The 25,089-nt window shown below is 40.3% G+C and overlaps 1 protein-coding gene across 3 annotated transcripts; it reads right to left on the reverse strand.

The window, feature by feature from the left end:
• Positions 1 to 1,581: 1,581 nt before the first annotated feature.
• TXK (TXK tyrosine kinase) lies at positions 1,582 to 24,881 on the reverse strand. Of its 3 annotated transcripts, none has more exons than XM_075149024.1 (15): positions 24,176 to 24,881; positions 17,761 to 17,815; positions 17,423 to 17,525; positions 16,432 to 16,637; positions 15,053 to 15,118; positions 14,303 to 14,357; positions 13,409 to 13,488; positions 11,891 to 12,018; positions 10,606 to 10,680; positions 9,464 to 9,635; positions 8,519 to 8,735; positions 7,507 to 7,571; positions 4,674 to 4,792; positions 4,061 to 4,218; positions 1,582 to 2,710 (listed from the first exon to the last, which is right to left on the reverse strand). In XM_075149024.1, exons 1-15 carry the CDS (start codon positions 24,291 to 24,293, stop codon positions 2,642 to 2,644), a joined length of 1,686 nt encoding a protein of 561 aa, XP_075005125.1. In that variant the 5' UTR covers positions 24,294 to 24,881; the 3' UTR covers positions 1,582 to 2,641. The 3 variants fall into 3 exon arrangements, with proteins under 3 accessions (XP_075005125.1, XP_075005124.1, XP_075005126.1); XM_075149023.1 differs by having other exon boundaries at positions 14,303 to 14,375; XM_075149025.1 differs by lacking the exon at positions 24,176 to 24,881 and having other exon boundaries at positions 14,303 to 14,375; positions 17,761 to 17,831.
• Between the last annotated feature and the right edge of the window lie 208 nt (positions 24,882 to 25,089).

Here is a 25,089-nt window from a genome sequence, read left to right on the forward strand (position 1 = left end):
GAGATATATCCAAGCGGGTGATGCAGAGAGGCTGGGAATTCTGCCTTTTTTTCCATAATACTGACTTGCTGCAAGTTTTCTGATGTTTGATCAGGGAACATCAGCTGAATTTTTATAAATGCTGGGCACTCATACAGCCTTTGACTAGACATTCGCTGTATGAGGGAGTTATAGCCTCTCCTTCTAACCTTTACTGCTCTTCCAGGTCTCTCTTTTATCGCACCAAGGTTTTTTAAAAAAACAGCTAACAGACATCGGTTTGCCCACATACGCCTCTTTATGTTCAGTGACATGGGTGGCACTCACTGTTCACCCGTGTAAGTACTTTCATTTTTGCCTGTCTGAATATGGTTAGAGTTTGGGCTAAGCTCAGAGACACCGTGAGGACTAAGGTGGCCTACTTAGTCCTTATTTATGGGTGTAGCTGTTCTGGTAAGTAAATACACTGTAGATACCTGACCTTTGTCCTGTAGACCTTTCTGTTGCTGATTAAGCACTGGTTTCACTGACTCTGAAGCATGTTCTAGTGCTTTTTCATTTATTTACTGTCAGCCTGATGATAGCAGCTGTTACATTTATTTGCGTCAGACTGTATAGGATAGGATAACAGAGGATAACAGCCTACTCATAATTTTCCCAAAGCAGCCTACAGAGAGATTATATTGAGAAGCTGAAGGCTTGGTAGGCAAGCGTTATTGGCGCTGTGTATTAGACCAGCATGTTTCAAGGATGGATGCATATTCACCATGGGACAACTCAGTGAAACGAGCATGAGCAGGGTGCTTTGAGTACATAAACCTACTGGAGCTTTTTATTGCGCTGTACTGTAGTGTATAACATATTAACTTGCAGTAATAAATGTGGCAAAACCAGTTTTACAAGAGCTATTAAAAAAGATGCCTCATACATTATTCAAAGTCCCCATGTACTTTTGTATTGCAGAGACAGTCTGAATTTCGCATTTGTAGTGCATCATCTGCTGAAAAGCCTTGTACTTCTGTGGCCTGGGCGTAAAGCTGTGGTGAGCTCAGTGGGTGGTACTGTGTTGTATAGATCTGTATTTAGTCATAGGTCTGAAAAGGAACTGAATGCTCATAAATGAGTCGATTATAAAAGTACACAGTGACATCAGTTTGTGGCAATTCTTCTAGCAGATTATATGAAACGATAGGGATATCATGCTTCACTGGAAGCAGAAATGCCTTAAAAGTGTGTTTGAAGGTACTCCCAGATGGTCAAACAATAGGATTAAGAATGTCCTTTCCCAAGGGATGATAACTTCCAAAATGCTATTGCAGTAAAGGTGAGTGATTAATGCCAGGAATGGATGTGACCCAAAGATGCCATCATCTTCTGGAAATTCAAAACTTGGGATGATCGATATATTTAATTTTATTGTTGCAGTTATTTTTTAAATTTGGAAAGAAAAAATGAAGTTGTGCAGAACTCAATCATTCTTCAGCTAGTGGGTTTTAAGTATTTTGTCTACAAAGTGCTATAAAAGGAAATATTATGATGTATTTACCTATAAATAATTCACAATGCAATCACATATTTTTAAAAAACTATTTATTTGTAATGGTCTGACTCTATTCTGTATTAAACAGTTATTAACTTCATCTGCCTTTTCTTTTCTATAATATATTTGTATCGACCAAAATTAAGATTTAAAATTAAAAGTGAATAATAACGTAACAAGTAGGGTTACAGACATTGTCCATGTCAGGTATTGCAGGATCCATCTGAGCTAGACTAGTTCAAAGCACTTTGGTTTACTGTCAGGTTCCAGCTTTAACTTGTGCATTAACCGTTTTGGGCACTTGCAAGGGGAGGACTAAGGCACGTGTGGGCATTTGGGTAGGCAGCAGCAGGCGAGGAGTGGGAGGCAATACTGGAAAATTCAGGGAGAGGTTTGGCTAAGATAATCCTTACTCTCCTTCTTTTACACAGAATTGGTAGAGAAGGCGCCTTGACCTGCGATGCAGATTTAAAATGCTTCAGGGATGCTCAGTCTTTCCAGCTGCTCAGATGGGAGCTGCTAAGTGATGACTGCTCCCTTTGCTCCCTTTGCCCGCCTTCATCCGCGGCGGTGGGTACGGGCACACGCGTGGGCGCTGCTCCAGCGGTTGGGGGTTAGCGTGCTGCCCCTTCTGAAACACTGCTCCATTTCTTCAGTGCTGGATGCTTTGCAGCAAAAGGGCTTGCCTTTAAACATGATATAGCTATAGCTTTTAGAGGTTCTTCCATCATTTTTGCTGCTGCCAATCAGTATTCCCCAGTGCATGGGTCATATTAAGTACCAAATAATTTAATAATATTGTTACAGGAATTAGTGTAGCTCTGACAAAAAGAATAAATAAAAAGCCTATAAGGTGAGTAAGCTTGGTTACTTGTTTCCATACAGATTTTTCTCCCTAATCATGAAAACAAAGCCTCAAGAATCCCGAACCAGCCTCCTGAGGTATCTCTCTCAAATGAGTAAAAATTAGGCCAAGCCTGAACAGCTGCTTCAATATATAGGATGCTGGTATTGCAGTTTAAGTGGAGACTGCTGTAAAAGGCTGAGGTTTTCTGTATCAGCTACGTTATTGACATGCTTAATGCTAACCTTTCAGTAAATACATTCGTGTAAAGTCTCTGATTATCCCATCTCTGTTATATCTGTGAGGGTCTCTATTAACTCTGCAAAAGTAGGACGTCCTTCAGGTTTCTGAAAAAAAAAAGCAGAGGATAAATTTATATTAGCAGATTGATCAATTATAGTACCAGACTTCAGAAGATGGTAACAAGTACATATAAGCTACGACTTAAAAATTACATTTTATTTTATTAATACAGAAGAAAAGATCAAGTTTATCATTTGAGGGAAAAAAATCATCTGTTCTTCATGACACCAGCAGCGTGAGTACAGCCACTTTTCCAAGCTTTCCTAAAATTTCTTTATATTTATTTCAATTCCAGACCAGAATTCCTATAGGATTTCTCCCCTGCAATGGGTCACTGGAAAGCACTACCTCTCAGGAAACCGTAATACTCAGGAATGTTTCCTGGGCTGTTGTAAAAGGATCTTCACTGTTGTATCATTTGATGTATTGCAGCTCAGCATGGAACAAACTCCTGGGTGATGGCAGGCAGGAGAAGATAGAACTTCTTCCCCGTCCTCTCTCTGCTGGCTGGTATCCCGATGGGTGCTTGCAGTCAGTCAGCAAGCAAGCTAGATGCAGTTTAGATTTCAGTCTCTTAAGCCTTTTTTACTCAGGGTCTAAAAATTTCATATAGAGTTAAAAGATGGGCAAGAAAGGAGAGGTAGGATAAAGGAGGCAATGGTAGCAACAAGGTTCCCCAGGTACTCTCAGTGTATGCCTGCCTATTTACATGAAAGCATTGCACACAAAGCTCTTCTGAAAGTACTTTTTATCTAAAATTAAAGATTAATTTCTTGTAGATACTAGAGAAGGAGGGACCTTAAGGGATTACTCAGATGGAGAAGTTGATGAAATCAATGTTTTGATACCAATATAGAAAGAAATAGGTGCTGGAGAAATGGAGAAAGAACATCAAGTACTAAATCAGAGCGGAGAGGGTGAAAGGGGTGCAGCCTAGGAGCTGTAGTGATGTACAGAGGTCTGATGTACACCTGAAAAACGGGGTTTAAAATTCACATTTCATTTAGTGGGCATACCCACTTTGTATATGAATGTGTTAAGGTTATCATTCAGAGCAGAGCTAGAGAAAGCTATGCATGATACGGAGGTATGAGAAAGGTATTACATTTGACGCAGTAGAGAAGCGAGACAATAGTGGCGTATTCAAAACCAGGGATGGTCTAGACCTATTGTACTAATGACGTGCTTTATATTTATTAGATGCAACGGTCAAAAGAAACAGAGGCTTGTAAACCTAAGTGTGGTTTGTGAAAAGCATAGTGAGAGATGCTGAGGGTGCCACAGATGTGAAATGAGGATTTAATGCCTCAATTTTTTAAGATTGCTTTTAGAGCTACATAACAAATTAATTATAAAGTAAAGTGATATCGCAGGAAAAAAAAAGGGTAACAAACCTCGTGCCAGCAGCTGTACATGACTTTGTACACAGTATGTGATGCCAAATGTGGTCGATAAAGCCGGTTACCCTGAGAAATCTCACGGACAACTTCAGAATTTGACTTACTTTCAAAAGGCATTTTGCCTTCTGTGAAAACTTCCCACATCAGTACACCTAGAAGTGAACCAGAATATTTAGGACAAAACAAAAACCCCAAACCCACAAGCTATTTAACAACATTAGAAGCACAAAACCCACTCTTGATTTTTTGTGTATTGCATGAAAACATGGGCAATGTGAGCTGAATGAAGACAGACTACCAAAAACTTTTTCAACTGATAAAATTCTGCTCTCTTTTAAGTCAGCTAAGATGGTGGTCCATGAAACTGAGATGGATATACATTTGGCTAATGGAGACGTACCAAGAATGCACATTTCAGTCAAAATCTAATATTTGGGCACAGAGCCTTTCTATTAAAAAACACATTCATCCAGTATAGGCAAGATTTGAAAAGTGGGAAGGACTCAAGCTTAAGAGAGGTTGTATCAGTAAAAAGTTACACTTTCTTAAATCACATCAGTAGTTTTAGGGAAGCACAGTATATTGCACATTAACCTAATCAACTCACCAAATGACCAGACATCTGATTTGCTGCTATATCTTTTGAAATGAAAGACTTCGGGAGATGACCATTTGACTGGAAACTTGGCACCTGAAGAGCTGATATATTCGTTGTCAATGACATACCTAAAGAATAACCAGAAACAGCATATATTCTAATGATAGTTAAATGGCAAGCAGTTCTGGCAACATTTCCACAGGTGGTTTATAATTCCATAAAAACACAGTGTCAATTTAGAAACAAATAAAAGGTATCACTAATTTAATATAAAATGCAGATAGATACCCACACTGGAAGCTATGCACTTAAAGAGATTTCTGTTTAAATGAATGATTTTAATTGTTCATGAGAAGTATGTCAAAATAAAACATTTTAATATGCTCTGTAAGACTGACAGGATGGTTGCTGTTGTCATCTTCTGGGTATATATTGATAGGAAAGATCCCTACGCCATAGGCAGGAAAACCAGCAGCAATAAATAATTATTGTCTCTTTTCAAAAGAGTCCACCTTTTCAACTCCTTGTACCCAAACACTACTGGCAGAGGGCTACACTTCGTAACTGATGCGTGGAATCCAATCTCACAAGTGTTATTTCATGTTGTTACAGAAGCAACACAGAAAGAAATGGTCATCCAATACAAGGCAACAACTCTTGCAGGTGCACTGGAAAAGTAATTTTCTTCGCCCAAGCTTACAGGAGCTGACCTCCCAGATAAGATGAAATTATGTGCTCGATGCAGGCATTTATAGGGCAGCATTTTAAAAGGCTATTAGACTGATCCCTACCTACGTACAAGCTCTGTGCACATTTTCCCAGTATTAATGTTCCTGAGCAGATGACAGATGTGCACTACACAACATTTGTTCTCATGGAAGGCATAATGCAAAAGCACCTTTTAAAGCACCTTTTAAAGGAGGTCACATTAAGAGAAATCATCTCTTTGTCTCCCTTTCTTATTTTGGTGCAGGCACAGAAAGATTAGAGGTTATTGGATAAGGAACATATGAAACAACAGTACAAAATAACCAGTAATGGCAGCTGTGTAAGCTCTGAATAATAAGATTGTGATCCCATCACCTCTCCATGGTCTCCCCAGGAGAGGGAGTACCTGTCCTAGAGCCACACCACTGGTCTCCGCTTTTTGGCAGCAGTGAGCCATTCAGGTCCATTATTCTCAGACTGGACCCTGACAGCCCTTTGGTCTCTTGCTGTGTTTTCTGGTGGATTTGGATGAGTCCAGACCCCTGATACTGACCTTACCCTTTTGGGGAGCAGTGCAACCAGTGGGCACTGCCATAGTACAGGACAGCCTTTTGAAAAACAAGTATTTAGTTATGAACTGCTGGAGTGTTGGAGTGTTGTAATCCTTAGGTTAGAAATAGGAGGCAAAACCTAAGGGAGAGATAAGCAGCATGGCTGTGCTGATCTAATGACTTGCAGCGGCAAGGTGAATGTCACCACCACCTCCTGCTCAGAGCCACTGTCCTGGTTTCAGCTGGGATGGAGTTGATTTTCTTCCTATTAACTGGTACAGTGCTGTGTTTTGGATGTAGTATGAGAATAGTGTTGATAACACGCTGATGTTTTAGTTGTTGCTAAGTAATGTTTACTCTAGTAAACTCTTTTCATCTTCCCGTGCCCTGCCAGGTGTGCAGGGGGCTGGGAGGGAGCATGGCTGGGACGGCTGGCCCAGCTGGCCAATGGGCTATTCCACACCATATGACGTCATGCTCAGCATATAAGGCTGGGTGAAGAAGAAGGGGGGGCGGGCATTCGGAGCGATGGCGTTTGTCTTCCCAAGTAACCGTTACATGTGATGGAGCCCTGCTTTCCTGGCGATGGCTGAACACCTGCCTGCCGGTGGGAAGTGGTGAATGAATTCCTTGTTTTGCTTTGCTTGCGTGCGCGGCTTTTGCTTTCCCTATCAAACTGTCTTTATCTCAGCCCACGAGTTCTCTCACTTTTACCCTTCCGATTCTCTCCCCCATCCCACCCGGCGGGGGGTGAGCGAGCGGCTGCGTGGTGCTCAGTGGCCGGCTGGGGTTAAACCATGACAGCCATGCACTGCCTTTCAAGCTCGTCTGCCTCCAAAGTGAGCCCATTCAGTCTACTAATCCAGCAGACAAACCAGCCAGTAAAACACAGAAGTGGAGACCTTTGTGCTGGGCTTGCAAGGGGAAAGAAGGAAGGAGTGAGCCAACCCCTTTGGGCCACAGTCGGTCATTCGGTCAGCTCGGCTGTAAAATGCAGCACCTCCTCTGGGGGAAGTCTGTGAGGGCAGGGCTACGTTTCTCTGGCCTGTGCTTGTCAGAGTGCATTTTGCTCTCTTTCTCCATGCTTGGCTGGGCCTCTCATTAAGCAGAAAAACCACTTCCCTGCTAGAGCAGCACACATCACACTTCCCGCCCACCCTGCCGGTCCTCCCTGCCTCCTGCCTGACCTAATCGGCCGCTGCAGCCTCTAAAGGTCAGCACCAGCACCCGGACCTCTCCCTAGGGACTTTTTGTCCTCCTCGCTGCTCAGAAACGTTGGGGAACTTGTTCCTTCAAGCTTCTGGCAGCCCTGTGCACGCTGGGCGTTTCTCTCTCCGTGAACTACTTCTGAAGTTTACCAGGCACTTCGTTTACCTGTCTTACTCTTACCAATAGCAAGAGGAGGACACGACATCCAGTTCATGGTACAACAGTTAAACAACGTTATAATTTCCATCAGAATTCAAAAATTGACCGTAGTGGGATTCCCCAAATCAGCAAAGCAAGCAATGAGGTTAACACAAGGTCATGCTGCAGCTAACTGAGAATAGGTACTCACTAAACCTGCACCAATGGCCTCGTACCTCGCCATGCCAAAGTCCGATACTTTAACGACGTGCTCAGCGTTGACTAAACAGTTTCTTGCAGCCTAGGGAAAACGAGAGAAACATATCTGAAATCTGTGCTAAAGCATTTTAAGAAAAATACAACAGCTGATTATTTTTGTTTCAGCTCATACTGTAAAAGGACATGAGTGTCTTGCTCAAAAATATAAGTGAATTTCTGGCTCTGAGTCAGTGAACGTATTTCGCTACTGTGTAGTTACACATCCATAGCATATATCAGCTTAAATGCTTGTAGTATGAGTTGCAATATTTTTACATATTCCTGCATGGTGAAAGAAATTTTAGGCTGCAGAGTCTAGTTATCCAAGCAGATATTTTCCTGAACGCTAGCATTAGGACACTCAATGTGAATTTTAAATAATGTTTTGTGACTTTTTCTTTACAGAAATCAGGAACTCCTTGGAAATTTTCAAGCTTTTACATTTCTTCAGTCAATTAGGGAGGAGAGCAGGAAGATTTCCTCTCTGCATCCAGACATGAGCATTGAACAAAAAGTAGAGAGTAAGGAAACAAGCTCCTCTCCTGTGGTTCCCTGTGTATGAGGGGTAGGGCAGAAAAGCCACCCAGATATCCCAGCATCAAGGTAAGGCAGTAGGGAGCAGAAAAAATGTAGATAGAAAAAGATATTGTTTAAAAAAAAAAAATCCTCATTGTTGCTGACCTTTTGTATTGCTGTGATTTTGATTGTGTTGTGATCACTGCATGGATACCCTTGTATTGGGATGTCCTAGCACTGGCCTGCTCCATGCTAATATCCCAATTTTCTCTCAGTTATCAAGTAGTTTTTCCAGCTGCCCACAGACAAAAGAACAGCTGAAAAGTTTTGGTTTAGAGGCAGAAAAACACTATTGGCTTATTAGATCCTGCACGGCTGAAGTCTTACAGGACACATTAGCATCCCATAAAATGCAGTGGCATGTTCTATATTGCCAATATTTACCAAGAACTTCAGAAAACCTATTGTACTTACTAAATCACGGTGAATAAAGCTATTTCTTTCCAGGTATTCCATCCCTTCGCACACATCCTGGCACATGCTCAGCAGCACGTCTCTGCTGAGTTTCCCTCGCCTTTGCCGAAGGTAATTGAGCAGGCAGCCGTTTTCCATGAATTCAGTCACAACGTAGAGAGGCTTGTGGTGTGTGCACACTCCGTAAAGCTGGACCAGCTTCGGGTGGGAGAGTTTCCTGTTTAAAATCGCATTTTAGACAGGCTAGCATTTGTCCTTGGCAGGTAACTAGACCTTTGATTCTCATGATGGTTTTAAAAAATACTTTCATACTTGATAAACAGTATTCAATTCAACTGGCCTCAGAGTTGTTCCATGATCTAACACATTTCTGCCTACAATTTCCTCCAAAAAGTGCACTCTTTGAATTCATAATTGTTCATCAGTTATATAAATGCAGTGAATGCAAAGCTCGATTTGGATGATGCAAAACGGAAAAGTCTAGTTATGCCTGGCTTTCAGGCAGGGGACGTGGCCCTGCAAGGGTGCTTCTCTTCTGCGCTGTGCCAAGACCCCGTCTGGATACTTCCCTAATTTACAGAATTAGCAGAAATGGTAATATAGTTTCTCAAAAGCTTTAGTTGGGTATGAGCTCTGCCAGTGGTCCTAGAGGCATTGAATTATAGATGAAAGAATATTCGTAGGAGCACATTTATTTATCAGCACCTTTACTCCCCATTGAGCTCCACAGTACAAAGCAGTGCACACTCTAAAGAAAGAGTCTGTTGATGGGCGCAGTGAACATCTGTGTCAGTCCGATTCAGACCTTTATATCAGCCTTTCTGTCCTGCACATCCACCATTGCCATCAAACTGGTTTTTCTGTTTGTTTTAAATGGAATTAAGTTATATTTATTTCTTGGTCATCTCGATGGCAACTGTCAGATATAATAGCTTTTGTACTTACATCATCACTTTGGCCTCCTCGATGAAATCATCTTCAGACATTGCACCTTCATTGATTGTTTTGATGGCAACCTTGATGGTTGCTTTCCATTTACCCAGCTGAACGACTCCAAACTGCCCGCGCCCAAGTTCTTTCATGAACGTCAGTTCAGATGGGTTTAATTCCCACTCCTCTACAAAAGCAACGCAGTATGTTACAACAGTCAGGTAAGCTTTCCTGAGCCGTGCTCCAGGAGGCATGCCTTGCTATTTGCAGTTAATGCATGCAGCAAAACATCACGATAGTTCATCAGCTATAGCATGAATTTTAAATATCTGAAAATTTCCACATGCTCATATAAGTTTATATGTGAATGTTACTTTACAGCTTGTAGAATGTGATTAGTGTTTAAATTGCTTAATGCAGGAGTGTCTAAGGCTTGAAGATAACACAAGTATTTAGCTTTGATTACATATGAGAACTTTTTTGGCATTATCATATGTGATGTCGAGCTCTGAACCAGTTACGGATGGATCGTATTGCTACAGAAATTGTTACTGGCTGCCTCTATTGTAATAACCACAATTGTTCTGCCCTTCAGAAATATTAAGTCGTGAGATTAATGGGAACATGCACAGGAGAGATACACAATTTTGGAGGTTCCTGTCATCAGCCAGATGATATGAGCTTCCTGATCTATATACACAAAACTGGCATTTATTGCTTTTTTTCCAATATTGTATAAGATTTCATTCTTATTTCTAAAACTTGCAGAACCGACAAGGAAAATCTTCCCCATAAATAACATTCATTTCAATTTCCTAAGCATTTCAATAAATCAAATAGCCTTTGAAAAGCTATTAAATATATATTTGAGTCTTAGGCCTTCTTAGAAAAGTCCAGATAGCTCTGAAATGCAACTGGTGGTTGTAACAGAAATGCAACAGTCGCTGAACAGAAGGACTCGAGTCAGGTGTCTCATTTGGTACTGACGCCTTACGAGGAAATGAGTGTCTGTTTCTGGTGAATAGGCGGCTGTTTATACGTTTCTTATTACTAGGAAATTTCACAGGTACAACTTAATTATTAGCTGGGTGAATGCGATCTAAATTCTTGCCTAGGCAGATACCTAAATCTCCACCAGAACAAGATAAAAAATTTACCATAACTAAGTCCTGCTGTTGCTGGTGAAGAACATCCAGCTGATCCAACAGGATGTCGAAGACGAGTGATAAGACCTGTAGGGGACAAAGCAACAATATTCTGTTAACCAATTACTCCATTTTAAAGTACGCTATATCGTACCTCTTCTCAAACAAAAACATTTGGAATCTGATGTACATTTCTTATTTCTTGAAGTTACTTCTGCTTACAGCTTGTTCAGGTAAAACATTACAGTGAGAAGAAATGGAGAAACACTATTCAATAGGACCCTGACTACAAAAGTATCTATGCTTTCGTACAACCGAAAGTGATACTCTTGATTGTTTGTACAATGTTAGTGATCTTAAATGAGTACTACAATAGTATGTCACCCACCTAAACGGTCTCTTCCAGCATGATTTCCCACGATATTGTTTCCCATTGCAAGAAATATTTTTGTGTCTGGCATTCATTTTCTTTGAATTCATGAGCCAACAGTACCAGTGAGTACATCACTCACCAAGGACTCCCCGCGTTCATTCATTCTTCCCACTGTTACTCCTTTTCATGTGTTTCCTACAATCCTCCTCCCTCCAGCAAAAGGCTCTGTCCATTCCCATATCTTCCTTCCTCACTAGTGCAAGGAATCTCTGTGTGTTTTCCCATCTCCACTCATTCAGGGTAAAAACATTTTATATTGTATTAAAATGATTGGGGCAGAACCAAGGTGAAGGGCATTTTTTAATGCTAAAAATTATGTAAGGCAGCCATCAGCCAACAATTAGAAGTGGTTAACTCTGGTAGGCTGCAAACCAGTGTTAGAGAGTCCTTGCGCTCCCTAATTCTGCCTTTGATTGTTTGTGGGATGGGTGTTTTTGCCAAAATCAGTAGAATACTGCCTGCTGATGCACAGCATAGCTCCTACTTTTCTTAAATTGCATGCATGCATGCAAGTCCTTGTTGTAGACAAGGAAAGAATTATGATCAAATTTCATACAAGTCCCATTCAGTCAAATGTGAACCAAGAGAATACAAAGCAGGTAAATACATTAGGCTTCTAGCTTTGTAAAACTCATTTAATACAGGTAGATGAGTTTGGTAGTTTCACTTTCCCCGTGGTATGCGCACACTACAACTATGACTTTGGCAGAAAGGATCATGGCATATTTTAATTCATTAGCAATAGAAAAACTTGTGTCTCTTTTTATAAGGAAAGTATTAGAGGAAGAGTGATTTCCAATCTCTCAAAGTCCTGAGGAGCTTCAAATCATCAGTTGTAAAACCTTATCAGTTTGCATGCATTACCTGCAGCATTGTGTTGATGATACTCGATGAGTTCAGGAACAGATGAAAAGAGATATTTTTCTGCTACATAATATTGTCCCAAATGGTTTTTCTTAATTTGATAATGTCGAATATCTCCACTATGACTTCTGAAATCAACAAAGGATTATAATTTTCAGTAAAAATAATTTATACTATAAATCTGATTAAATTTCACTTTGAAAGAAAGCACAGAAAAACCTAAAAACTTGGGATATAATTCTCAACTTAAAATGTCTGTGTGTAGCTGGGATAGTATTTCAGGAAAGAAAAAAGGCTCCTTGAGTGAATCTCTCTCCTAACTTTGGGAGATATTGCACAATTGTTTTTATTGCACAAGTATCGTTGCATCCATAAGAAACAGCCATAGCGCTTAACAGATGTTCCTCCTAATTCAGCACTTATTTGAATCTAAGCTTTTAAAATTAAAATGTTCTTCATTACCTGAGTTTCCTCCAAAAAGTTAAAAACATATTCATGTATACTGTGAGAGCACATTTTCTGTTCTGCTTCTCAAAAGGCTCCTCATTGGAGCTTTTATTTGATACATTTACTTTTCTGTATTTCTCCACATTATCTGTCTGTCTTGCTTTCTGTAGATTTTGCTGCCCATCTACCCCTGCTTTCTGGGAAATTCAAAATGAAGAAGTTAGGTTTGCATTTCAGGCTGGAGGTGGTTGCTGAAGGTTGGTACCCTACTGCAAACGTGAGCCTCTGCCCAGCACAGGGGGTGGCAAGGAGATCTCGCCCCACCTTTCTGAGCAGGGGAGGGAGAGAGGAAGAGCGTGGTGGTAGCAATGATGTCTTTTCCTTGCTCCTCTCACCTCTGGCTTGCTCCAAGAGGAAGAGAAGGAAAGCAGATGCCACTGATGCAGAAGGATGTAGGAGGGCTGCGGGAGGAGGGTATAAGGCAGCTTGACAAGGGATAAATCAGCACTGTAGGCGATTGCTACTGACATGGGGGAAAAGCGAGTCCTGCGGCAGTCCTCCAGCAAAAGAAGTAAGACTGCACAGTGAGGAGGTGAGGTGATTTTAGGAGAAAAACAGGAGAAGTTTGGGGACAGCAGAGTCTGGGATGAATTTACAGTGCACAGAGCCTGCGGAGAAGCGAAGCAGTTCAGTGCGGCAGCCGAAGGCTGTGGCTGCATGGTGTGGCAGCCATGGCACTTCATGTAGAAAGAGAGGCAAGAAGATGCAAATGTAAGGTCTTATTGCCTGCATTACGTGGGTGGGATGCATGGCTTTCACAGCAGATTATTTGAGGATTTCAATGAGTGCAGTTAATCTTGTCTTGGCAGGACATTTGCACCTTGACTCCCAGATCCACTGCTCACCATCAACATTTCTGCACATGGGGTAATTAACTCTGCATGAACAGCACCCCAGTGGTTCCCTGCTCCTCTGCACTGCATGTCCAGCCTACCCACTTATCATGAGGAGTTTGGGGGAAGCTCTTCCATCACCTCTTGATTGAAACCCTAACCATTCAGAGCAACTCACCCTTTAACCCGTGAATACATGGACAGCGTAAGAAGTCCCTGTTGGCTTGAATCTCTGACAACAAACGTGCCTTCTTTAGACTGAAAAGAAATCCAAGTAGAGTTATTTTCTGCTTTTGAGCTTGAATAATCCTCCCTTGAGATAGGACTTGCAGCTGATTACCAAATTCTGTGGAATACGTATGACTACTTGGGAGGGGGATAAAGCAGTGGAGAATGGGAATTGATAGCCAGGTAGATAGCAGAGCAAAATTAACCAAGGGAAAATACTAAATGCAATTTCTTGGAGTTAAATAATTTAGGTGAATTATAGTCTTCAGAGTGAAGTAGTGAAAATAAAATGCTTTGATTTATTAAAAAATCAAATTGTACAAATCACTAGAATACAATACTGTAAAACAGTTCTATCTGAGATGTTCTTCTCTGGTCTATCTTGCCCAAGCACTGTGTTAGTCCTTGAGCAAAGACCTAGTGAGTTTAACTGAGTTAGGCACTTTGGTAACTGATAGGGGGTAGAACGCAATATGGATTGTTTGCTCTCTACATAAGGAAGACGCAGGGGTTTTGTTAAGCTCTGCTAACCTCACTAACTTACTTACTACATGGATTTCAGTCTTCAATGTTTCACACAAAATTCAAGCACAGTAAACCGCATGTAATTCAATTTATCTAGTGTGGAAAATCTACGTAGAATTTGCTGGGGCCACAACTTAAAACTCTGTGAAGTCTGGGTAGTCTGCACTGTTATGCTTACCCCAGAAAGCCTTTTTATTTTAAAGTACTGTCTCTCTTACTGCATACCAAACAGATTTGGATTTGACTGTGGTAACGGTCTTGATGCCTCTACTGATAGATCTTTCTAGATATCGTTAGCTCTTTGTATAAGCTGAGTTACCTTCTGGCGCAAGAGAAGTTCTGCTTGGCTTCTGTTTATGTTTTTGCAGTACCACCTGCAACAGGGAGATAACCTATACTTTCATTTCAGCCAGTAAAAATTAATGTTTGCTCTGTTTCACAAAAGTAATCCATCTTAATAGTTGCACTATTCCCAGTCCAAAAACCCAAATAGAACTATTGTTGTATATAAACATCTCTTAATTTGGAATGACTTTATTAGACCACTGTAAATATGACAACTTTTTTCCCCATTCACTGTGATTAAATATGAGCTCAGAAGAAAACCCAGGAAACAGTTACACCAAACTGTGATGAAATTTACAGTCCGACTCGCTGCGTCAAGGCTCTTTTCTCTAGAATTTTGCAGAATTTTACTCTTGAGGTATTTGGAATTGTCTTCCAGTCAATTAATTACATGCTTACAACAGGAAGAGATCAGAATATAGAAATACTATGTAGTGAGCCTACAGAAAGAGGAAACATCTGGATTCTGACGTTCTGATTTATGCAAATAAATGTTATTGAAGTACTCAGTGTTTGTAGCTTCACATTATACACTCTGAGCAAATAGTTCCAAATCAAAATGGTTACTTCATTCTAAGAGTAATGTTTTGTAACAAAAAAAAATAGAGCTTTCAATAAACATCTGTTCATGTCTAATAAAGACTGAAGGATCAAGTACTAAAATGTATCACTCCAATCCATTTTTAGAAAAGAAAACACAATTATCATTTTCAAGGGTACTTACTCATACGTTTCTAAATTACTTTTCTTGTTCTCAGTAACATAGTTGCTGGGGATTAGACCTTCATTCCTGAAATGACAAATTGAGGATAGTTTAGATTGGATATTAGGAAAAAATTCTTCTCGAAAGGGTTGTCAAGCATTGGAACAGGCTGCCCAGGGAAGTGGTTGAGTCACCATCCCTGGAAGTATTTAAAAACCGTGTAGATGTGGTGCTTAGGGACATGGTTTAGTGGGACTTGGCAGTGCTAGGTTAATGGTTGGACTGGGTGATCTTAAGGGTCTTTTACAACCTAAACGATTCTATGATTCTGTTATAGTATGGTGTAAAATATTAATAGGATTAAGATATGCATCTTCCTTTTGTTGAATTATAAAGGTTACTTATACTATTGGCTATGTTGTTAGATACCGAATCCCAATGTAGGAATTGAATAGAAGTCTGAGTCCTTTCATCCCAGGCACAATCTTTCTGCCCACAACTGTGGATGGCTGCTGAAACGAATAAGTCAGCTGGGATACGATATTTACAGAGTGCTGAGAGCAGCATGTTAATGAAAATTTTCAAGTCAAACCACAAGAAAATTTAGAAAAAAATTACATTTCTTCTGAATCAGAAGCCACTCTCTTCCTTTCTAACCTTGTAACTCTATAAAGCTTTTTTGTTTAAAGTGTAAAGTGTATAAAGTGTAAAGTGTGTGCTTGCATCTATATACAAAATAATAATCCAGTGGACTCTCACTACAAATACGAGTTGAGAAAAAACATTTAAAAGTATTTAAAGGAGAGATCTGAATGGAAAGGAGACAGTTATTATGTAACATATAACCATTCCCAGCATGACAGTACAGGGTACAATGAAGAAAATGCAAAGGAGAAAGGGGAATGACAAGAAATAAACATAAATGTGGAAAGGATCCTAATTGAAGTTGTCTAGCTCTCTAAAACGTCCAGGAAATTTGGATCAGGGATTTTGTTTCAGGCACGTGTCTTAATAATCTCTATGGTCTTTATGAAGTGTTTACACATATACACTGCATTGTAAAGCACTTGAAGTATGGAAAGCTGGATTTGCACATGGCTCAGAGCCCAGAGATTCAAACGCTCCTCAAACACCCTTATGTCGCTCAGGAAATTACTGAGTCTAGGACTTAACTCTGAATTCCCAACAGATTCTAGATTCCCCCCCCCATTTCTGGGGCGCCAAACACTGCTCAAAGTCTGCCCGGTCAATCCATGTGCCTCGTACATAGCTGAACGTTTTCAAACCTGCCCCTAAATTGTTGCACATGTCTCATTCTATCTGCCTGCTTTCGCAGGGGTTGGTTTAGTTTTTTTTTTCTTTCTGTGTAGGGAGATTGAAATAGATGCCCACTCTCTTACCCATGTTGGTCTCTTGCCTTCCACCAGTGGGGATCATACTGTTCGAGGATAATGTATTCTTCTGACTTCTTGAGCGGCAAATCCAAGGGTCCTCTAGCAAAAAAGTCATAGAGTGCAATAACTCTGGGTTTTTTTGTGTAGTCTTCCAAGGCCTCAGCAGGTAGAGGAGGTAACGGCTTGTTCTTTAACTGCAATTGCCTCTTACGCTAGTGAAAAAAAAAAGTATCTATCTTTCATAATTAGTCTTTTCTCCCTACTCCCCTATTATTATACCATCTCAGTAACTAAAAGGAACTCATCGTGGTCATTACTTCCCCTTGTAAAGCACCATCACCTCATCACTTGTAAAACTTTTGAGTAGTTTGGTATAGAAGACAAAACGACAATGGAAAGTACAGTGAATAATAAACAAGACATCTACCTAATCAGGGTGACTTCTGCATGGTATGAATATTGGGACAACTCCTCAGCTGGTGTAAAAGCAGAGCAGCACTGAAATCGGTGGAGTTACAATGTCTGGAAATTAGGTCATTTATCTGGAGAATTAACACGGGGGGCACTGCAGACTTTCTTAGCAAATTGTCAGGAACATAATTATTTTCTTTTGCATCAGGTTAGGTTCTAGCTTTGCACCTGGTTATGCTTTGAAAGCTCAGATTATTCAACTTAGATCTAATAAAACTGAGGTGGATGTTTCACATGCCAGCTGAGCAAGGCGAGCTTGCATCTGCCCAAGAGGGCAGTCCCACCCTTCCCACCTCCATCACCCAAACCCAGAAGTGGGAGAAGGAACCACCTTGTCCATGACAGAGAGCTTGGGAAACCTCACTGTGACCCTGTATTTACATCAGTATGAATCTTCAGATACCTTTACTCTGTAATTTTTATGCAATGAAGCACCTTACATGCTCAAAAGTTATTTACTCCTCTGCTTGTCCTGGTACTGAGCTACCATATGGCACATGACCTCAATTGTCTCTTTTCACCTTACCCTGTGCTTCCAAGCAGATGCATAAGAAATGTCTGGTTGTGAGGCTGAGTACTGGGTCACCAGGCCAGTATCAGGGTCCAGGTTCATTTTTGTTCTCATCGCTCTGATTTTGAAAAACATGGAGTATTTGTGTAAATACATATCTATAAATATTCACATTAAAATATTCATTCATGGATATATATGCCTTCCTTCATATTAGGGATATGCAGGGTAGAGCTTCTTTAAAGTTCTGTACAATTAGCAGTTCTACTGAAAATAGAGGGATTTTTAAAAGTCCTTCATGTGTAGATATTTTGATCATCCTAATTGCTGAAAAGCTTAAGCATTTCACATACCTTTTTTGCACTGTGCAGCAGCAGCAGCAGCAGAAAACAGACTGGATGGTGTGATCTGTGAACAAGAACATTTCCCATATTTGCAGCGTTCCTGTTTGTTTGATTACAAAACTTACAGAATTAAGGACTACTGTATGTGCTTAGCCCCATTATTAGTTCTGTCTTGCTGTGAGATATCTAGCAAATCATTAAGGCTGAATTTGCATCCACCAAGGTCAGCAGACCTTTCCTGCCGCCCCATCTATTGCCGCCCCGCTCCCACTGTCTCCCTTACAATGTCCTAGTAATTATGAGGCCATGTGATGAGTTAGATCAGCTCACTAAATCAGAAAGAAAAAAAAAGACCTTGTCAGCCAGATCAGTACCAATCTGACTGATCACACCACCCCGTGCAAGCTCTAATCAGTGCAATAAAGGGGATGAGAACATCATCAGGGACAGGAGGTGGAGAACTGACCCCTTCAGCAATGACATAATTTTCAGATCATTCAAGCCAAATACAAAACCACACTTCCACGACAAGCTTTTTTCTTATTGTGAGGTTTATTAAAGGAGACATGCTACATTCAATTATTTGAATTAATACTGATTTTCCTGTTTCTGTTGCAGCCATTAATATAATATATACATTAGTCCAGGTTTAAATGCTACCAAAGATGTGCTTTACACTTATGTGCCAAGTGGTTGATAATCCTGACAAAAGTACGTTGGACACATCATCACATACATCATACATTTACAGAGAAATCCATCTAGTATATCTTGTATGAGCAGCAGAGAGGATATGGCATTAAATAGGCGGGAAGGCATTAAAAAGATTTGAACGAGGTAAATAAATGGTTGACATCCGCTCTGATCCACTTCTACTCAGGCTGAGACCTACTTTCCCCGACTTGTGTTCCCACGGCCGTTTGAGCAGCTACGGTCCCATCCCATTTCCCTCTGCACTGCTGCTCATCTCACCTCCAATGGAGTGAGATGGGATGCTAAACCAGTGGGGAACCACGCTCGGCTGGGTTGGCTCCCTGAAGCATCTCACCGTCATGCATCGCCCGTGGGCAGGTGGGAGGGCAGCAGCACCAGCGGCCGGGCTCAGGCTCTCGGGTGCGACGCACGCTCTCTTAGGAAGCATGAGAGCCAGGCATGCAGAGACAAGGCTCCAGGCATATTCAGCTGCACTGACAGAAAATAAACTTTATGTCCCGCTCCAGTGAGCCCTGAGTTTTCTCTGCCACAGAGGTCATAGTACAAAAAGAGGCCCCAGAAAGTTATTCGAAATAGAATATCCAACGTCTCGGTATTTTGTCGTTTTATCTTTCACAAGGTATATCTTTCTCCCACCAGTGTCTTCCACTGTATTTGTTTTTCTCTCGTGGTGTTTCTGGCTTGTTGATCCTAATGACTTAATCCAGCCTGGAATAAATAGGATGTCCCTTCTGGTGTTCTGTAAGACTTTTTGCCAATGCCTGTTACCAACATTTCAGCCAAATGTGCTGAGAGTATGCATCCTAGCACTCAAAACATTAAGCAACCTTATTACACCATGAAAATGTAATTATTTTCTCTATGAAGGTACCTAATTTAGCAAATTTTGCACTAATAAAAGAAGGGAGAATGTCAGATGTCAGAAAGTTAAGACCGAAACTGGTTCTTAGGAAGAGGAAGAGACCTGTCTCATACGTGTTTTGGTTAGAGTATTTATCTTGAAAGTTGTGGGGCAATTTCCCTTAGACTGTTGCATCCTGTGAAGAACCTATCGTGTGGGAAGCTGACGAGCCTACATTAATCAGAAGACACTATCAACTGCTTGATAAAAGTTTCCACTGACAGCTATGCAAAATGCAGCGATTACAAATACCCAAGCCAGCTGACACTGACAATTTTCTTTAGAGAAACCAGGCTGAAAAGATATGGGCAATGCAATTTATTTGCTGCATAATTTTCCAGTGTGCATTAAACTGTCCCTCACCTGTTTAAAATTGTAGTGGCTGAAGTTTGCCTGAACATGGTCTCTAGCACTGTTTTACTACAGGGTTGAGATTATTAATGTTCTAGGTAAGAACAAGCTTGGAATGAAAAACACTTTTTAAAAGTCAGCTAGGAATTATTTCTGGTTTATTACAGTCGCTTTTTTTTCCCCAAAAAAACCCCATAAGTTCAAGAGTAAAGGAGTGTCACGGTGTTAAGGAGTGAGTGTCTCTAAAGCAGAATTAATTACTGCCTTGGAAGCATATTGCATGACAGTGTGTTCTTGCAGGTACTGTCTTTTGAGGAAGTTATGGCAATTTCATTAGAAAAAGGGTTGTTTAAAATTACATGCTTACAAATATCTTGGGAAGGAATTGTGTTTGTCCCCTGACCTAGACTGTGTTAGGTTCCCATTTCTTTTTACAATCGCTTCCGTGTTTCATAAACAGTGAACACCATGGGTGAAAAAATTCTTGGGTTTCTTTTAATTCAGCCAGTGCCGTGAAGTTTAATCGATGTTTATAAAGTATTTAGTGATGTGCAAAAAGGAATATGACATTTGAAGTAGACACTTGTCTACTTCTTCTGATTAAACCATCTAGTCTAATTAAATATATTATTCCTCATTAGAAAAACTTGCTCTCCTTATAGAACACTTACCAGAAATATTTAGAAGCAGCACTGCAGAGTTTCAATGTGACATAAGAATGATCTTCTAATAAGATTTTTAAGATTTGGCTGTTAGCACGAAAGGGAGGGGTTCAGACTGATGTTATGGACATGTAATTCTGTCTTGCTTTTCTTTATGAGCCAGCGATTTGAATAAATTTATAGTATAAGCTCAGGAACCCTTTTTGCCTTCAGTGAATTTCAGACTTTCTCTGTTAATAGATGCTTTTCGTGTTTGACCCACCCTTTACTGTGCTCAAAGCAATCAGCAATAAATGAATGTATGTGATGTTTTTTTAAAACATCCCAAGCATATAAGATATTAAATATTTAGTCTCATCTTGCCCATTGAACCACAGAAAAGGTATAGGTTAAAGCTTTAATTGCAGCGCTTCCTGGGACATGTGCTTCATTTGGTGAGCAATTTTTCCAAGGCTAGAGTGTCTAACCAATTAAAGATCACAAAATATGACCAAGTTCTGCAGGCGAAAAGTGAAGGCTCAGATTAGACCGAGGCCATGGGCCAGATAAGCCCACGCTGAACTGAGTTGCTGGGTCCTGAGGAGCAGCACAAACTTTGCACAGTTCTGCAAAGCTTGCTTCGCCTCATTCTCCTTATTGGAGTATTTTAAGTGTCAAATCACGGCCTATCAATCCAGCGGATATTTATCATCCTAAAGAAGAGCATTTCCAGCTCTTTGAAAACAAACCTGTCTTTACACATCTGTCCTCGGCAACCTCATCGCTTCCGAAATTCTTTTGTCCATGCATTACTCCTAAAGCATGTGTGGAATTAACTCGGAAGAAATTAATAAAAGCACAAATTATAGCAGTGCAAACTGTTAATTTCTGTTTGGAAGTTTGTCAGGTCTTCTGGGAAATATTATCAAGGAACATAGACAGAGAAAGGCCTTCAGTTCTGTGGAGCTAAGTCCTGCTTTGGTTAAACTGAATTAAGTCAGGAAGTTTTGACCTGACGGATTGGAATTTCAGCACCTCAAGCAAAGACCTGTGTATTGATCTATGCATTTTACATCCTCCCTAGTCACTGGTGAGCTTCTTGCACACCACTTTTTCTCCCCTTGCTTAAAATCATATTTTTTGAGTTCCTAACTCACTACAGAAAGGCCCAAAGCTGCTCTGCGAGGCTGTTTTAGAAAGACTTGCCCAACGCTGCAATCGGTGAAAGCTTTGACGCACTGAATGAAGAATTTCATTACACTGGCTCACACCTGGACCTTCTGCTAGCGGCCGAGGAAGCTGTTTCCCTGAGGGCTGCCTCCAGGCGCACAGCAGTGCTCAGGGCAGTGCTACAGGAAGCCTCCATTTCCTGCCCGAAGCTTCTCGCCGCTGCACACACCCTCCTGTGACTCGGGCCCTTCCTCCCTTTCTCTTCTCTGCTATTCAACAGCCATCAGACAAACCAAGAAATAACAATAACTTTTAAAACCCTGCATTTTAACGCCAAAAAATTGCTCTCTTTTGAAATGCAAATAAGAATTTGAAAATAGGTTCTGAGAATTTACTGCTTGTTCTAAATATTTCTTCTTGATTTTCCTTTCTGCTACACCCTAACTCAAATCACTGAAATAAATGGAACTATTCTATCTGATTTCCTCCAATTTTGGACAAAGGACCTTTTCTTAAGGAAAACACTCTGGATTTGTCAAAGGGTGTTAGAGTCACATACGTATTAGCAGGCCTTGACCCCCTGTCCCCCTAACTCAAGTAACCACACTGAAGAGTTCATAAATTAAAAATTAATCAGTGATGGTATCAGTAAGAGTTGTGCCAAGGAAATCACATTTTGGTTTCCATATTTTGCAGAGAACAGAGACACCAATAAGATTTACCACGCTATGAATGACAGACTGCTTGGACAGGACACAGGAAAGAAATATAGGCTAACAGAAAGAACTATCCCATAATTTTTAACAGTAAATTATTTTTTGAAGTCTGTTAAAATAAAGTACTTAAGGACCTATCATTATTTTCAGGCCCCACTTCTCTGTTTCTTACATAATCAAAAATTTTCCCAAAAATTCCAGAAAAAGTGGTTAAATCTTGCTTCTTTTAAATCCACAGGAAGGAAGGTTGCTCCAGCATCCACAGCCCCACTAGACCTCTCAGCCCACATTTCCCCGAATTCTATCAAAACATAAGCATACAAAACACATTTGGCTTTGATCCTCAGAGTAAGTCATCACGGTGCAATTAAAGTCAGTAGCTTAAAACCTAAGTTTAAATCAAACAAGGTGAGTATCTGAATCCAGAATTTGCTGTATCTTCTTTCTTCAGTTGTGTGGAGAATTTAATTTCTCTAATTTCTGATGAAAGCTTGCAACCTCAGACAAAGTTCAGCCAATTCTACAAATAATCTAACACAAGAACAAAAAATGTAGCCCATTTCACTGCTCATGTCTTTTTCATTCTGGAAATGACTGTGTTAGGAGGAAGACGCTTGTTTTTAAAACAATGTCATATTATCTCCCTGGTGACAGGTTAACAAATAGGAATCCCAACACTAGCACAGAGCCATAATAGCCTATTGAATTCTGATGCCCAAAATCAGACCTTTTAGCATGCACAGTTTTGAAACGAGAAAAGAAATCATGGCAAGAGAAGCACATGGATGAAGTGGAAATACTAGGAAACTGGTGTTGAAGCTAGCCTGACAAATACTCAGCCTAAAAATTTGCAGCTGGCATTTTGATAACCAACTTAGAGGCCTGAAAACAAATTTATCTGTGCGCAACAGAGCAGATGGGATGCTAGAGGAAGAAGAAAAAGATTGGTCAGCTGTCAGGAACAATTGTTTGCTTGAGAAGCTGAAAGATAGTCCCATGAAAACAGAGAAGGGAGAGTGAAAACACACATGTCCTTTGAGGTGGTCCATTGCTGCCAGTAGCTGTCCTTATAAAGTCCCACAACACCCAGGAATATGCTTTGGGTTGATAACATTATCTGTACAGGTGGCCAATTCACACACCTTTATACGTGCAGTCTTCCTCCTACCTCCAGTTGTAACTCACTCTAATTTGCAGCCTTGGGGAAATAGTATCAAAGATACAAGCCACAAGTTAGAGATTAATTTTTATAATTTGCATTTTATAATTTTATTGTTTCATGGGTTTCTTGGCTTGAGTTTCTTTTTCCAATTCACTGTTTCCTCAAAGCACTACTGATTTTGAAAGTGCTGTAGTCCGTGTCTAAGACTTGCACTCTTCTAGCATGTTTTGCACAAAGTTCTTGCTCTTGCAAACCCAAATGTTTACTGTAACACAGGATATGCCTCCTAATCTGGTATGTCTGTCAGTTTTCAACAGTGCTAGAAAATCAATAATCTAGTAGAAAGCCACAGTATAGTTTGCTTCTAAAAATACCTTTAAAATACAAGCTTTCAGCTTTTCACATGTGCAAGTTGAGGCTTTTTGTCTTTCCTGTGAGTTAATTCTTCTCTGGAGGAAAAACAGCTCTAGTTCTACCAAACTTTTTATTCATGTCTATGCTGTACATGCTTTTAAGGACAGCATATGGGAGCATCTCCCTATCTCTACGTAAAAGTAGTTGCTTTGCTGAATCCATCATACGATGGATTCATACTTGTGCAGTAATTTTGAAAGTCAAGACAAGCAGTCTAAACAGAGATCACCTGAGCAGCGTAAGAGAAAGCTGGTTGGTATTTTTATGGCAATAATTAAACAGCTCATTTGCCAAGTACACTGCTGCTGCATAAGACAAAACTGCAAGAGGAAAATACAGGGGCCAGTTTACTTACAGGTAGAAAGAATCATGTCTGGTTGTCCACTTATATTCAAATGAAAATGCAAACCTCTCTTCATCAGTTGTGCCAGTAAAATAGTCCTAGCTGAGCTCTTCGCTCTGATATGAAACATGGTAAACCACAAACACTGCTTGATCCCGCCTACTTACCGTTTTAAAAAAAAAAAAAAAAAAGAAGCAGCCCCAAACAGACTAGACACTAATCTCAGATCTGTTTTAAAAAAAAGGTGAAAAAAAGTGACTGCTTTCTAGTATCAAACACACACTTTACAGAAAAAATATTAAACTGTAATCAGTAGGGCTAAGTATTTCTTTAAAAAAACCAAAACAAACCACAAAAAAATACAGCAGGTGTAAGTCACAGTATTTGGTTCTGTTCAGATGAATTTTTGACCCCAACACTTGAAAAAATTCAGTTATAATAGAAAGGGGAAGAAGGACTGAAGCTTCTTAAGGATGAGCAAGCTCATCCAGAAGAAAGGATGGTGCAGTATTTCAACCTGCCTTTGAAGACGTCAGCAAGACAGCTGCCTCCAGAGGTGTTCTGATCCTTTCCAAAATTAAGCATCTAAGGCTACATTCAACTAAAAAAATGCTTTCATCTAAAAACTAGGTGCCTTACAGTTCCTGGCATCCTAAGTAAGGATCAAACCCAATAGCAGGTATGTAGAAATTATCCTCAGGTACTGGGAAGAGGCAGGCGAAAGGATCGGATTCAAACACCCACCTCAGTGAGGAAACTGCTGCCAAAAGTCAGCAGTTAGTGTGTGTTTTATCATATAAATTAATAATAAATATATAATTATTGTACAGAAACAGGCTTAAGATTCATTGGAAACTATTAATCTCCTGATTTTCCTATGCTTCATTTGCGTTTTAGGGGAAACATTACTTATCACTGTAGAATTC

The sequence above is a fragment of the Calonectris borealis genome, chromosome 4 (genome assembly GCF_964195595.1).
Source record: "Calonectris borealis chromosome 4, bCalBor7.hap1.2, whole genome shotgun sequence".
NCBI classification, from domain to species: Eukaryota; Metazoa; Chordata; class Aves; order Procellariiformes; family Procellariidae; genus Calonectris; species Calonectris borealis.

Excerpts from the sequence above, each read along its gene's own strand:
- TXK (XM_075149023.1), bottom strand. The coding sequence starts at position 24,293 with ATGTTTCATATCAGAGCGAAGAGCTCAGCTAGGACTATTTTACTGGCA. Across the intron at positions 12,019-13,408 it reads ATGTATTCACGGGTTAAAGG|AAGTCATAGTGGAGATATTC; the intron begins GTGAGTTGCTCT and ends TGTTGATTTCAG. Across the intron at positions 4,219-4,673 it reads ATCAGATGTCTGGTCATTTG|GTGTACTGATGTGGGAAGTT; the intron begins GTGAGTTGATTA and ends GTTCACTTCTAG.